The sequence below is a fragment of the Amblyraja radiata genome, chromosome 21 (assembly GCF_010909765.2).
Source record: "Amblyraja radiata isolate CabotCenter1 chromosome 21, sAmbRad1.1.pri, whole genome shotgun sequence".
Classification (NCBI taxonomy): Eukaryota; Metazoa; Chordata; class Chondrichthyes; order Rajiformes; family Rajidae; genus Amblyraja; species Amblyraja radiata.
Window position 1 is genome coordinate 13,261,122 of NC_045976.1, and position 15,152 is coordinate 13,276,273.

The 15,152-nt window shown below is 46.0% G+C and overlaps 1 protein-coding gene across 3 annotated transcripts in view; it reads left to right on the plus strand.

Moving 5' to 3' along the window:
- Window positions 1–15,152, plus strand: part of vwf (von Willebrand factor) — an 82,645-nt gene that overhangs the window by 30,391 nt on the left and 37,102 nt on the right. For 2 of the 3 annotated variants that reach the window (XM_033039593.1, XM_033039591.1), the window contains 10 exons: window positions 1,450–1,590; window positions 1,692–1,790; window positions 2,562–2,718; window positions 4,276–4,434; window positions 5,276–5,408; window positions 8,112–9,467; window positions 10,105–10,226; window positions 11,823–11,966; window positions 12,631–12,774; window positions 14,813–14,974. In XM_033039593.1, coding sequence (XP_032895484.1) covers window positions 1,450–1,590; window positions 1,692–1,790; window positions 2,562–2,718; window positions 4,276–4,434; window positions 5,276–5,408; window positions 8,112–9,467; window positions 10,105–10,226; window positions 11,823–11,966; window positions 12,631–12,774; window positions 14,813–14,974 — 2,617 coding nt within the window. The remainder of the gene's footprint in view (window positions 1–1,449; window positions 1,591–1,691; window positions 1,791–2,561; window positions 2,719–4,275; window positions 4,435–5,275; window positions 5,409–8,111; window positions 9,468–10,104; window positions 10,227–11,822; window positions 11,967–12,630; window positions 12,775–14,812; window positions 14,975–15,152) is intronic. The other variant, XM_033039592.1, reaches the window with a different exon arrangement.

The following is a 15,152-nucleotide window of genomic DNA, read 5'->3' on the forward strand; positions in this document are numbered from 1 at the left end:
TCTGCCGGCACATGATCCATATCCCCCCTGTTCCTTGAATACCCATCACAGCTTGGCCACTCCCTCTTCTCCCCCCTCCCATCAGGCAAAAGGTACAGAAGTGTGAAAACGCACAGCTCCAGATTCAGGGACAGTTTCTTCCCAGCTGTTATCAGGGAGCTGAACCATTCCCCACAACTAGAGAGCAGTCATGAACTACTATCTACCTCATTGGTGACCCTCAGAGTATCTTTGATCGGACTTTACTGGCTTTATCTTGCACTGAATGTTATTCCCTTATCCTGTGTATGTACACTCTGAATGGCTTGGTTGTAATCATGTATTGTCTTTCCGCTGACTGGTTAGCACGCAACAAAAGCTTTCCACTGAATCTCGGTCATGTGACAATAAACTAAAACTGCAACTGATCTAAAAGCCTCTTAAGCCTCTTCTTGTTTTTTTTCTTCCCTCCATTTCTCCTTCCTTTCTCCTCTCGTGACCTCCCCTTCTTCCTTCAGTCTTCCACCCATCTATTCCTTCACTAAACTTACTCTTTCATTTATTTTCTGTAAGAAACTAGAGACCATTTATAACACTGGATGCAGCCTTATAATCAGCCACAACTAAATGGCAACCATACGTAACACATTGATGTTGGCGAGAACAGTCAGGAAATCCATTGTACTTTTATGTGGAAGTAGTTACATTAATGGTCTCTTTTCTCAAGACAATAAAAGACAGATAAATGACTAAATGGAAATTATCCAAGGCAGATAGAGAGAAAATGTTTTCATGTGCAGGGAGGGCCAGAATTAGTGTCTGCAAAAATAAGCTGGAACCTAATAAATCTAATAAGGAATTTGGAATAAAGTACTTTACCCAAGGGAGTGGTTAGAAGTCTTTGAAGTTGGAGAAAACAGCCAAGTGAGGACATTAGCATTAGCGTGAGATTATGTTAAAGTTATAATTGCTTACACATATTGTGCAATTCTATATCATGAAATCAAACATCAGGCGGCATACAATTCATTGTTTTATTACTGTAATCATAATTCACTTTGATGTAAAGATTGTGAAGAAGCTATCTGCGAACACAATTAATCATTTTTCCATCATTGTCCATTCCTTCCTATTTTTTCCCTTCTTATCAGTTTCCAAATACTTCTAAAATGGGCGCTGTCTTTATCTTTTGATCTTTTTGTTAATAAAAATATGTTAACTGAGAAATATTTAAAGTCTAGAATAATTTCCCAACGTAACACTTACAATAGTTTAATGACATCATATTCGATACAGACATTGTCGGCCAAAGGGCCTGTTTCGATGCTGTACTGTTCTATGTTTTATAACACTGGAATATACAATATGTTAAAATACCTGTTATATATCAACTGAAATTGTCTATATTAACTGCAATCTTATACAAACAAATGTCATTTGCTTTCTTCAAACTCCCCCTCTTTGACATAGGGTAAAGTCTGTGGATTGTGCGGTAATTTCGATGGAAATAAAAATAATGATCTTCTGAGCAGTGCGAACAAACTTGAAATTGACCCCTTTGACTTTGGGAATTCATGGACGGTGAAACATTTGTGTGCTGATGCCATCCAGGTAATTGCTCGACCCCGTTCCAATGTTGTCGCCCTGTTAGCACGGTGTGTTGGAGTAAGAGTTGTCTCAGGCTGATTCTTCTCTCTTCTTTCACTTCCCAGGCACCCTCTCCATGTAGCGGAAACAGTTTGAAGCAAGCAATGGTTGAGAACTCTTGCGACCTGATCAAAAGTAGCCTGTTCAGTGAGTGTGCAAAGCTGGTGAGTGAAAATCCTTCCGAACGTGGGTGAACAAGGCCATGGCCAGAAACAGAGAGCTATTGCCAGGACTAGAGGGTGTGAGCTGTAGAGAGAGGTTGAGTAGGCTGGGACTCTATTCCTTGGAGCGCAGGAGGATGAGGGGTGATCTTATAGAGGTATACAAAATCATGAGACGAATAGATCGGGTAGATGCACAGAGTCTCTTGCCCAGAGTAGGGGAATCGAGGATCGGAGGACATAGGTTCAAGGTGAAGGGGAAAAGATTTAATAGGAATCAAAGGGGTAACTTTTTCACACAAAGGGTGGTGGGTGTGTGGAACAACTGCCAGATGAGGTAGTTGAGGCTGGGACTATTCCAACGTTTAAGAAACAGTAAGACAGGTACATGGATAGGCCAGGCTTAGAGGAATATGGACCAAGCGCAGGCAGGTGGGACTAGTTTAGCTGGGACATGTTGGCCGGTGTGGGCAAGTTGAGCTGAAGGGCCTGTTTCCACACTGTATCACTCTATGATTCCATGACTCAATAAGATAGCTTGAACGTGCAATTATTGCCACTCACCAGAACCAGGCGCTTCAGCCCAAATTGTCGGCGCCGACCATTTGGCTCATATCCCTCTAAACCTTTTCTGTCTATGTACCAGTCCAATTGTCTTTTAAATGTTGTTCTTGTATTTTATGCTTGTGAAGGGAGATCGGGAAGAGACCTGTGCCTCTCCTGATGTGCGTGTTGAATCCGTCCAAGCTGTAACCCTGCGGGTATTGTTTTCAGATCGACCCTCTGCCGTTCTGGGAGATCTGCGTGTATGACACCTGTTCCTGTGACTCCATGGGAGAGTGCCTCTGCCTGTGCAACGCCATTGCGGCCTACGCGCACGAGTGTGCTCAGCGGGGCATACAGGTCCAGTGGAGGACCAACAGCCTGTGTCGTAAGTTAAACTGGGAAGCTGCAGAATAACTCCAGCTCTAGACAGAGACGGAAATAAATAAGTTCATATGTCACAGGAGCAGAATTAGGCCATTCGGCCCATCAAGTCTACTACGCCATTCAATTATGGCTGATCTACCTTCACCCCCGCAACCCCACTCTCCTGCCTTCTCCCCATATTCCCGGACTCCCATACTTATTAAGAATCAATCAATCTCCGTCTCAAAAATATCCATCAACTTGGCCTTCACAACCGTCTGTGGCAATGTATTCCACAGATTCACCACCCGCTGATTAAAGAAATTCCTCCTCATCTCCTTCCTAAAAATACGCCCTTTAATTCTGAGGCTATGGCCTCTAGTCCTAGACTCTCCCACCAGTGGAAACATCCTCTCCACATCCACTCTATCCTGGCCTTCCACTATTCGGTAAGTTTCAACGAGATTCCCCCTCATCCTTCTAAACTCCAGCGAGTACAGGCCCAGTGTCTTCAAATGCTCATCCTATATTAACCCGATTCTTCCTGTGATCACTCTCTTAAGCCTCCTCTGGCCGTTCAGTTCATGTGATCGGAGCAGAATTAAGCCATTCGGCCCATCGAGTAGTCCGCCATTCAATCATGGCTGATCTGTCTTTCCCTCTCAACCCCATTCTCCTGCCTTCTCCACAAAACCCATGTTTAGCAAGAATCTGCCAAACTCCACCTTAAAAATAACCATTGACTTGAACTCCACAGCTATTTGTGGCTCAGTTCGGTTTTGGGATCAGGAATCATGCTTAAATTAGAATCACTTGTTGTTCCCAAACATGTCTCAGGCTCGTCGACCATGGCTGATATTGGCAACAAACTGGTTGTAGTTCCAAGTTGGCAAAGCAACTCCTGATTGTCCTTAAAGGAAATATTATTGTCAGATGAGTTGTGAGTGGGATAGTTTGAAGATAACTCATGAAAATTATTTGAAACCAAATTTATCCAAAGACATACCGTACATAATTTCCTTCGTTATCTGTCCATGGCACCAGAATTGATTGGAGCACCACGCAGCTATTCAACGCATAGGGAGAGATTATTTAATTAAATATTAGAGGGCACAGCTTTAACGTGAGAGGGGCAGAGTTTGAAGGAGATGCTGTGGGGCATTTACACAGAAGGTGGTGGGTGCCTGGAACATGCTGTCAGAGGTGGTGGTGGAGCCAGATATGTTGGGTTTAAGACGCCTTTGGGTAGACACATGGATATGGAGGGATATAGATCACGTGCATGTAGATAATATGGTCTTGACATAAGAGATGGTCTTGCCGAAGAGCCCGTTCTTGTGCTACACTGTTCAATGTTCTGTGTTGTAAATCAAACAATTTTAAGTCGTGAGTCTTTTATTCCGGTGGTGGAGTTTCCAGCCTCCAGTAATCCGCCTTGATTTGTGTTACTCGTTGTGCTGGCCTGGGATTCAATGGAGACCTGTTCATTGCAAGCTCTGACCCACATGGCCGATTACTGGCACACTGCTGGGATGTGATGCACCTTTGCTGACTGCTGTTCTCTTTCTGCCCGTTAAAGCCATGAGTTGTGATGAACTAAACGATGGTCACGCTGAACACGTGTGTGAGTGGAGATACAACGTGTGTGCTCCCGCCTGCCCACGCACCTGCCAGCACCCACACCAGGAGGACTGCCCTGTCGCATGTGTGGAAGGATGCCACGCACATTGTCCCACAGGTTGGTTTGATAAAGACTCGTGACGTCAAATGTAGCATCTGCTTTCAACTGTGGAATAATCTCAGATATCGTTGTTTCATCCTCACCATTCACAATTATCACAAACACTATCCTATAATAACATTTTTGTACCATAGCAACATTTAAAAGACACTTGAACTGGGACGCGGATAGGAGAGGCCGAGAGGGATATGGGGGAAATTGCGGGTAAATTGGATTACTGTAGATGGGCCATCTTGGTTAGCATGCATGAGCGGGGCTGAAGGGCCTGTTTCCGTGCTGCGTCACTCTATCACCCAACCTGGAACTCACCCACTTTCAGTTTCAGCAGCGATAGTACAAATATACGCAACAGAATCAGTCACAGATTGAATAGGAACCTGAGAGGCAACTCTTTCACACAGAGAATGGTGGGTATAAGGAATGAGCTGACAGAGCAGGTTGTTGATGCAGATATACGATAACAACATTGAAAAGACGTTTGGAAAGATACACGGAAAGGAAAGTTTTAGTGAGTAATGAGACAAATGTGGGCAGGTGGGGCTCGCATTGATGGGGCATCTGGGTCGGCATGGAGAAGTTGGGCCGAATGGTCTGATTCCACACTGTACGATTCAATGACTGAGCTGTAGCAAGGTAGCATATTATTAAAAACAGAAAAAAATAAACAGAAGGTGTGAGACAAAAGGATTTAAGAGTTCCGACCTCTGAAACTAGAGGTAGGAATGTGGCTGGAAATCAAAGCAAGTTTCTACAGCTTTTTAAATTGATCTGAACCAAATGATTTGTCAAATGGTCGGCAGTAAAACTATTTATCATTTTCTTTTGCGCTAATGTATAGAAAAAATACTGGATGAAAGTTCACAGACTTGCGTCGATCCTGAATTGTGCCCAGTTTGTGTCTATGAAGGACGGCACATTTCAGATGGACAGGCGATTGTGATCAACAATGGAACCGACCACTGCCAAAACTGGTAGGCTCTCTCCTTCAGTCTGCACTGCTGAACCTTCCACACACACCTCACTGGTTGTGTGTGTATGTACTGATTTCTTGATGTGTACAGGTGTCAGGGATTATGGGGAGAAGGCAAGAGTATGGGGTTAAGAGGAAGAGATAGATCAGCCATGATTACATGGCGGAGTAGACTTGATGGGCCGAATGGCCTAATTCTACTCCTATACCTTATGACCCTGTGACTGGGCTACTGGTTGGGATAACAAAAAAAGACACAAAGTGCTGGAGTACCTCAGTCCAAACATCTACCTAAAAAAAACCCCTTCCCCCCCTCACTTATAGCGGCCAGACTTTGTCCCACCATTTCCTCTCTGCCAACTTTCTTCCCCCCTCCTCCCACCCCCCCCCCCCCTCCCTCAAACAATCAGTCTGAAGAAGGGTCCCAACCCGAAACATTACCTATCCATGTTCTCCAGAGATGCTGCCTGACCCACTGAGATACTCCAGCACTTTTTCTTTATTTCTAAATCAGCATCTGCAGTTCTTTGTTTATACTGTTTGGGATCACAAATTTAAGATTAAGATTAAAACTAAAACGCTAATTTATGTCAACACTCATTGCATTTAAGTCTCAAAAAATCATTTAAAATAATAACTATATGGATTATTAAATGGTCAATTTGTATTTTTATAATTTTATATTTGGTGTCTGTGTGTGTTTGTGGTAATTTGAGTCTGTGTGTACTGATATATGCATTTGTAGCAATGTGTGTTAATTTGTGTGTGTTTACTGATATATGCATTTGTAAGCGTGTATGTGTGTGCCTGCACGCTTTAGTGTATATGTGTTTGGGTATTAGTGTGTGGACTGATATGTACATTTATAAACATTAGTGTGAGTTAATGTCCGTATGTACTGATACATTTGTAACCATGTGTTAATGGCATATGTTTGTATGTGTGTGTGTGTGTTAGTGTGTGTGTCCTAGTATATACATTTGTAGGCATGTGAGTGTGTGTTAGTGTGTGTGTGCACTAATATATACATTTGTAATCATGTACTGATGAATACCAGATCAGGTGGAGAAAGACCAGGGGCTGTGGACAGCACTAGTGAACAGACGCTAGCCTGTGTAACACGCTCACAAATGTATTAATGTGTGTGTGTGCTGATATATACATTTGTAAGCATGTGTGTCTGTGTGCATTAATGTGTGTGTACTTACATATACATTTGTGACCGTGAGTGTGTGTATGTGCTGCTGTATACATTTGTAATCACGTGTGTCTGTACTTAGGGTGTGTGAAAATGTACAGCTGAGAATTGCTGCACTGTGTGCAGCACTGGATTCCCAGATGCCTGCAACCTCCCCACCACTGAGCTAGTCTAACAATCACTCCCCTGCCAGGATGAGTCATTTCCCAGCTCACGGGGAGCTGAAAGAGGTGAACAGCTACACCTATTGGGCAACTGTGATGGGACACCCTGTTCTGAGCTGTGGCCGACACCTCTTTGTGCGGCTGGCTCAGTACTACGGTGAAACTGCAACAATCCACCACCCGACTATTTGAAAATCCCATAGGTTCAGTATCTTGTTCAACGGTTGATGTGCTCCGGTGATGTACCTTTAAACTTACCGGATCCTCATTCCCAATAACTCATTAGGGTCCCATATCTTGCACTCTCTTTAAACTTGGTGGATTTACTAGAAAATGTTTATAATAGCATCTAACTTCTAAAACAAAAAGTGAACTCAAAGTAATTAGTGAACGCCTAAGCCCTGTCCCACTGTCCGAGTTAATTCAAGAGTTCTCCCCGAGTTTGCCCTGATTCGAACTCGGAGATTTACGGTAATGGCCGTAAGTACTCGGGGCTCTCGTGGACATTTTTCAACATGTTGAAAAATCTTTCCGAGTCTTTCCGAGCTTACCTGCCGTTAGCAAGTCTTCCCGAGTACCTGCCATTAGCGTTACAAGCTGCTAAGAGACGTCTCTGGGCGCTGACGTAACCGCTACGTTCATTCTACGTGCTTACCACGAGTTTGATTTTATTTTTAAACTCAGGAGAGCACTTGAATGAACTCATACAGTGGGACAATATTCCAGATAGCTCCCCGTCTGGCAGGATTCAAGTCTCGGACCATGCCAGTTGTCCAAGGTGTTTGTTAATGTTCTCCTGACGAAGACCAGATCAGGTAGTGGTTCATGGACAGCACTAATGAACAGGGACCATGGACAGCACCAATGAATAGACTCCAGCCTGTGTGAACTGCAACTGTGTAAATCCCCATTGTGACAATGTTCGCATGTATGAGATATTATGTCTTTTTTAAGAATCAAGAGTCAAGGGTGTTTAATTTTCATATGCGCTGACAGTGGGCCAATGACATTCTTACTTGCTGCAGCTTAACAGGCCGACAATCGCAACACAAGTAGACAAAAATTCAATAAAATAATAATGCCAATACTGGTGCAAAATACCCCAAAGTCTTTAGTGGAATCAAACACAATTCATAATCACAGTTGAGGTTAGTGTTCAAGAGCCAGATGGTTGTGGGGAAGGAGCTATTCCTGTACCTTCTTCCCGATGGTCAGAGTGAAATGAGAGTGTGGCCAGGGTGGTGCGGGTCTCTGATGATATTTGCCGCGGTGTAAGTGGTGATGCATTGACAGTGATTCAATGTATAACGTACGCCCTTTCTTTTCCACGGTGCTTCCCCAGCCAGTGTGTTGGAACGTTCTTGCATTGCGCCGACTGCCCCAGGCTGGTCCCAGGGCCAGTCCCAACCCTGGTCCCTGAGGCTTTCCCAACACAGTCAGAGGGAGCGACGGAAGTGGTCGGCGGTTGCAACAGGGTCATGGAGCTGGTGTTCGTGATCGACGGCAGCAAGTCCTTCTCCAGGGCAGAGTTTGATGATGTGAAGAGGTTTGTACTATCCATGATGGAGCAGATGCAGATCGGCCAGTCCAACATCCGGGTGGCCCTTCTCCAGTTCCACTCGCGCATCAGCAAGCAGTTCGACCTGTGGGAGAAGAAGAGCGCGAGGGAACTGAAGATGTTGGTGAGGACGATGGGATACATCGGAGGTTCCAAATCTAACCTGGGAGAAGCCCTGAAGTACACGTCCGTTCTTGTGTTTGGGAGGGATTCGAGGAAGAATGTCCCCAGAGTGGCCATACTTGTGACCGCAAGTGCCTTCTCCACTGTGGAAAGAAAACCCCTGCAGTTAATTAGCAAGAGAAAGGTGGCGGTGATCACATTGGGCATTGGAGCAGCGATCGACCAGAAGGCAGTCGGCTTGATCGCAGCCAAGTCCCCTGGAGGGAAATCATTCTTTTTGAAAGACGTTGCTGACCTTATGGAGTCCAGGAAGAAAATCCTGGACTACATGTGTAGTCGTGGAGCCAGTCCCCCGCCCCCTGTACCCCCAGTAACAACAGCAAGCACCGTGCCTGCCACAGCCGCACAAGTGCTCCCCACCTCGATGGCCGGCAAGGAAACAAGGCGTGACGTTGTCTTCCTGCTGGAGGCCTCGGATAAGGTGGGAGCGGACAACTTCAACAAGACCAAAGAATTTGTCATTAAGATGATCGAACAGTTCCAAGTGACGAAAGAGCCCACGCACGTATCCGTCGTCCAGTACGCGGACACGGTGAGCGAGGAGTTAGTCTTCACCGCCACTCAGAGGATCTGGGAGGTGATCGAGACAATAAGGGGGATGCACTTCCACGGGGGGAAGCTGACCAACACGGGCAAGGCCCTACAGCACGTCATCGAGACCACGCTTGCCAACCACAACGGAGCATGGGAGGAGGCCCCCGACCTGGTGTTCATGATCACCAGCAACCCTCCCACAGATAACATCACCAACCCCTTCAACACGGTCAAGCAGCAGCAGGTGGAGCTGATCCCCATCCTAGTGGGCCCCGACATTGATGTCGACATATTCCCACCCCCCATTGTGCACACGACCTACCAGAACATCACTGAAATCACCAACATAGTTTACCAGCAGTGTTGCCAGCCGATTCCCCTAACCACAGCCACCACGAGAGGTGAGACTATCAGTAACCCAACTATGCAAACACTTAAGTTTCTATTTGAATTCAACTTTAATTTACTGCACATTGGCCATTAACCTGTTTCGTTTCCACCAAAGTTACTTTATCTTTTTCACTTGGAGGGTGGTGGGTATGTCTTTTACCCAGGGAAGGGGAATCAAGAAGCAGAAGGCGTAGGTTTAAGTTGTGAGGGGAACGATTTAAGAGGAACCCGGGGGGGGCATAATTTTCCACACAGAAAGTGGTGGGTGTATGGAACGAGCTGCCAGAGGAGGTAGTTGAGGCGGGTACTGCAACAGCATTTACAAGGCATTTGGACACATACATGGATAGGAATGGTTCAGAGGGATGTGGTCAGGTGGGCTGAGCGTAGATGGGGCACCTTGCTCTGCAATGTGTAGTGGGTGGATACAAAAGTGGGATAAGGTAGAACTAGTGTTGGTGATCCATGGGCAGTGTGGACTTGGTGGGCCAGTGGGCCTGTTTCATGCCGTATCTTTCAATTCAATCGACGAGTCGTGTTGAAGTGTGCGGCGGTCCTTAGAACACTTTCGAATGAAAGTTATTCATGAACGTCTTCCAAAATGAGTTGACCGCTCGGGATTGCAAGCAGGATGTTTGGAGCCACGAGTATAATTCTGCCATTTCTCTCTAGGTCTGTGCGCAGAACCAATGGATATCATCATCCTTCTCGACGGCAGTGACAATGTTGGAAAGGCAAAATTTGAGGAAATGAAGAGCTTTGTGAAATCATTCATGAGGAAGGTGAACACAGGTCAGTGGAGGAGGGGGGCACCATTGCAAATGAGAACAAACTACTGATCCAAGCAGGATTCAATCAATGGTTCAATTACACTTTATTGTCACATGCACCTAGGTACAGTGAAATCCTTTGGGTTTTTTGCATGTAATCTGGTAACACAAAACAGCAGACTTCACCTTTTTTTTCAATCAAAAAATGTATTCAATTATTAAAAAATAATAATTACACTACAACAAAACAAGCCAGAACCCACCACCATAATACAATACAAACATATATCCATAATAACCTACTATACAACTATGATACAATCCTTATTGAGGATACGTTCAACACCCTGTGGAGCCCAGCGGTCCCGGAACTCCCTCAGGGTGCCCGTGGACAGGGCGTATTCCCATTCTAACCGCACCCGGGCACGGACGTATCCCCGGAAAAGGGGCAGGCAGCCGGCTCGGGTAGAGCCCTCCACCGCCTGGCGCCTTGACTCGCGGGCGGACTTCACCTAGGCAGTACTCAGAGTCCCCACGTTTCCGGCGCGACAAAGTTTCAAACATTCTCAGTACCATCTTATCAGGCCTGCCATCACACTTGGCCGCAGGCAGCCCGCCAGATCCCACTTTGTTCTTGGCGGTCCCTTTTCAAACTTAATGCCCACCCCCCCCGTCGGGTCCCTCTTTGGTCTTAGTGGCCCCCCCACTGGGCCCCTCTTCATTCTCGGCGGCCCCCACCCGCCTGGTTCCCCGCTCGCCAGGCTGCTCTCAATACCGCGCTGGTCGTTCGGCTCCTCCGTGCATCCCCGTACCTTCTGCCACCGTGTGGCACTTCCCTGGTGAAACAAAAACATTAAGGTGGTAAAATTAACTCATAGTGAAACCGGCTCAACTTGCCACTTGCAAAACTGTGTTGTTGAAGATTCTTTTCCAGCCAAGACATTGAGGTAGATTCTATCATCCAGTCTGAGTAAACATTCCATACCATCGAAATGACAGCATGCATCAGTGTGTTTTTTGAAGATAAAAAGGTGCCAGCATGCATCTCAATTAAAAATTAATCTGCATTCATCAACAATTTTGCTTCCATCAATATGTCCCCATCTTACCCGATGGAACCACTCTCCATTCTTCTTTTAAGCCACCTGGCTTCCTCAACCGGGGAACCTCAGTCAGTAGTTACAATGGTCACCCCTTAGAGATGGCCATAGTCTTTAAAATGTGTAACACAGAAGGAGGTCATTCAGCCTTGCTGCGTCAATCAGACCCCTTCCTGCCATCGTGCAAGAGTTGAAACCAAGATTGGTGAGAGAGGGTGGGTTGGTGGAGGTAGTTGGAGAGGGGAGAGGTGGAAGGGAGGAAGGGAGGGAAGGAGGGACAGTGGGTGGAGGGAGGGAGGGAGAGGATTGAGAGAGGAGGTAGAGTAGGGGGGTAGGGTGGAAGGAGGGAAGAAGGCTCATTCAGTTTGTTTTCCGTTTAAACTCTCCAGTTTAAAATGACCTGTGGCATTGTGAAGTTCCACTGTTGTTCTAGTGTTGTTTTTGCATCTCGCTTGCTGGACACAGTCTAAAAAAAGCTGCACTTTGCAAATGTTTTTGTCGTCTTCCTCGAGTCACAGGGCCAGAAGCGACTCATATCTCCATCCTGCAGTACGGCAGTGGCAACACTCTGGAGGTCACTTTCAACAGAAACCAGGAAAAGGAGGGACTTTTGGATGTGATCGACAATATCCAACAAAGAGAGCCTGGGCCAAGTCGGATAGGTAAAGATGCTGCAGTGTTAAAGTTCTATCCTCTAGTCATAGAGTCATACAGCATGGAAACTGGCCCTTCAGGCCAACTTGATCATGATGCCCCATCTACACTAGTCCCACCTCCCTGCGTTTTGACCCTTACCCCCTCTAAAACTTTCCTATCCATGTACCTGTCCAAATGTCTTTTAAATGCATTACCTGCCTCAACGACCTCCCCCAGCAGCTCGTTCCATATACCCAGCACACTCTATGTGGAGAAAGGTTGCCCCTCGGGTTCTTAAATCATTCCCCTCCCATCTTAAGCCTATGCCTTCTGCTGCTTTGTCTCCCTTACTCTCAGTGAAAGACTGTGCATTTACCTTATCTATTCCCCCTTACTAAGACCACCCCTCTGACTCCTGCGCTCCAAGAAATAAAGTCCTAGCCTGCCCAACCTCTCCCTATAGCTCTGTCTTCGAGTCCTGGCAACATCCTTGCGAATCCTTGCAACCTTCGATTTTCCAGCATCTGCAGTTCCTTCTTAAACACTTAAATCCTTGCGAATCTTCCCTGCACTCTTTCCAGCTTAATTCCTTGAATTTTTTGGACAGGATTTTTGTATTTGACGTGTCTTGAAATTTGTGCTTGGCAATGGGAGAGTGGGTCCTGATGATGTATTTGTGATGTTCTGTAGGAACGGCACTCACCTTTGCAGTGCAGAATGGCATAACTGAGACAAATGGAGCAAGGGTTGGAGTACCAAAGGTCGCCGTGGTGATAGTCACCGGCAGGTCCGTGGATGATGTTGTCCAGGCATCGAGGGAAGCCATCATCTCAGGTACGTCACACTAATTCATCGCACTGAAGCCAGACCATGCTTCAGGCAGGCAGCATTGAGGGGTGCTGCTTCTCAGTTACACTAAGGCCCCAGCTGTCCCTCCACTGGATGTAATCATTAGTTATTAGTTTATTGTCACGTGTACCGAGGTTCACAAGTTCACAAGTTATCGGAGTAGAATTAGGCCGTTCGGCCCATTGAGTCAACTCCGCCATTCAATCATGGCTGATCTCAGCCTCCTCATCCCATTTTCCTGCCTTCTCCCCATAACCCTTGACACCAGTTCCAATCAAGAACTTGTCTATCTCTGCCTCAAAAATATCCACCAACTTGGCCTCCACAGCCCTCCGTGGCAATGAGTTCCACAGATTAACTACCCTCTAACTAAAGAAGTTCCTCCTCACCTCCTTTCTAAAAGAGCGCCCATTAATTCTGAGGCTATGACCTCTGGTCCTAGACTCTCCCACCAGTGGAAACATCCTTCCCACATCCACTCTATCTATGCCTTTCATTATTCTAGGTACAGTGAAAAGCTTTTGTTGCGTGCTAACCAGTAAACGGAATGGCAATGCATGATTACAATCGAACTGTCCACAGTGTACAGACGCATGATAAAGGGAATAACCTGACTAACATTTAGTGCAAGATTAGACTAAGTGGGACCTGTTGGGTCCCTGTCACACAGGAGGCTTGGTCCCCTAACGCAATATTCGACCACCCACCCATAGCCCCCAACGGCACAGGTGCACCTCATTTCCCCTCATCTCTGGCACTCTTTCCCCTTCCTCTTCACCCTCCCTCTTCTTTCCCCTCTCCTCCTCCCCTCCCCCCAATTCCTCCCTCAACTCTCTCTCCCTCTCTTCCCCTTCCCTCAGTCACCCCCTCCCTCCCTCCATAACTCCTTTCCCCTCCCTACTCCCCTCCTATCCCTCTATTCCCCACTCCTCACCTCCCCCTATCCCCCCCCACTATCCCTCCTCATCTCCCCCACTGCCCTCCTCTCCCTCTATTCCCCACTCCCTACCTCCCCCACCTGAAGGGCCTGTTCCCATGCCAAGTTAAACTAATCTCCTCTGCCGGCATGTGATCCATATCCCTCCATTCCCTGCATATCCATGTGCATATCTAAAAGCCTCAAATGCCATCTGCCTCCACCACCACCCCAGGTAACATGTTCCAGGCACCCACCACCCTTTGTGTAAAATACATGCCTCGTACATCTCCTTTGAACTTTGCCCCTCACTCCTTAAAGCTATACCCTCTAGTCTTTGACCTGGGAAGAAGGTTCTGACTGTCTACCCTATCTAGACCTCACATCATTTTTCATACTCCTATCCAGTGTCCCCTCAACCTCCATCAACTTTGTTTTTCTCTTAACTTTGCTTCACTGGTAAACTATCTGTAGCATCAGAAATCACAAATATTTGCTTTCATAAAATCTTTGTTTGTCATTTAACACAATCATAAAGCAAACATACCATTATTTCCTTCAATCACACGGAATGATTTTTTGATATTAATTTGCACTTAACAAATAATAAAACTGATTTTTAATCCAAAATTAGAACAATTTTGTTTATTTGACAATGTTTTTAATGAAACAATTGTCACACGGAATACTGCAAGAGGATTTCATTAAACACTGGCCAGTAAGCTGCAGCAGTCTTAGTGTAATAACAAAATAATTTAGAGTCATAGATTCATAGTGTCGTACAGCATGAAAACAAGGTCTTTGGCACACATTTCCAAGCCGACCAAGATGCCCCACTTAAGCTTGCCACATTTCCTACATTTGGCCCACACCACTCTAAACATGTCCTTTCCATGTACCTGTCCAAATGACTTTTAAATGCTGTTACTGCACCTGGCACAACTACCTCCTCTGGCAGCTTGTTCCATGTAACCACTAGCCTCTGAGTGAAAAAAACACAATTTACTTATTAAATTTGCATTGGTATTATCAGCAATACTTTGCTTCTTTAGGAAGTCCCAAAAGTCATGAAAGATCCAATGTTAAAGTAACTTCTTTCCACCCCAGGTGTTACGGTGATCCCGATAGGCATGGGTCGGGAATATGATAAGCAAGAACTTCTAAGCTTAGCTGGGCCCAACCCAGAAAATGTTGTTGAGCTGCGTGACGCGGAAGTACTGCCTATGATGTTGGAACACAGCAATGAATTCATAGAAAAAGTCTGCACGGGTGAGTCTGACGAGTTTTTAATTTTGATTTCTCATGAACAGTGCTAGGGTGCGACAAGTAGAGAATAAACTTGAGAACTGGGGAACTGCAGAGGCTGGAATCTGTTGCAAAACGCAAAGTGCTGGAGGAACTAAGCGGTTCAGGCAGCATCTGTGGAGAGAATGGACAGACGATGTTT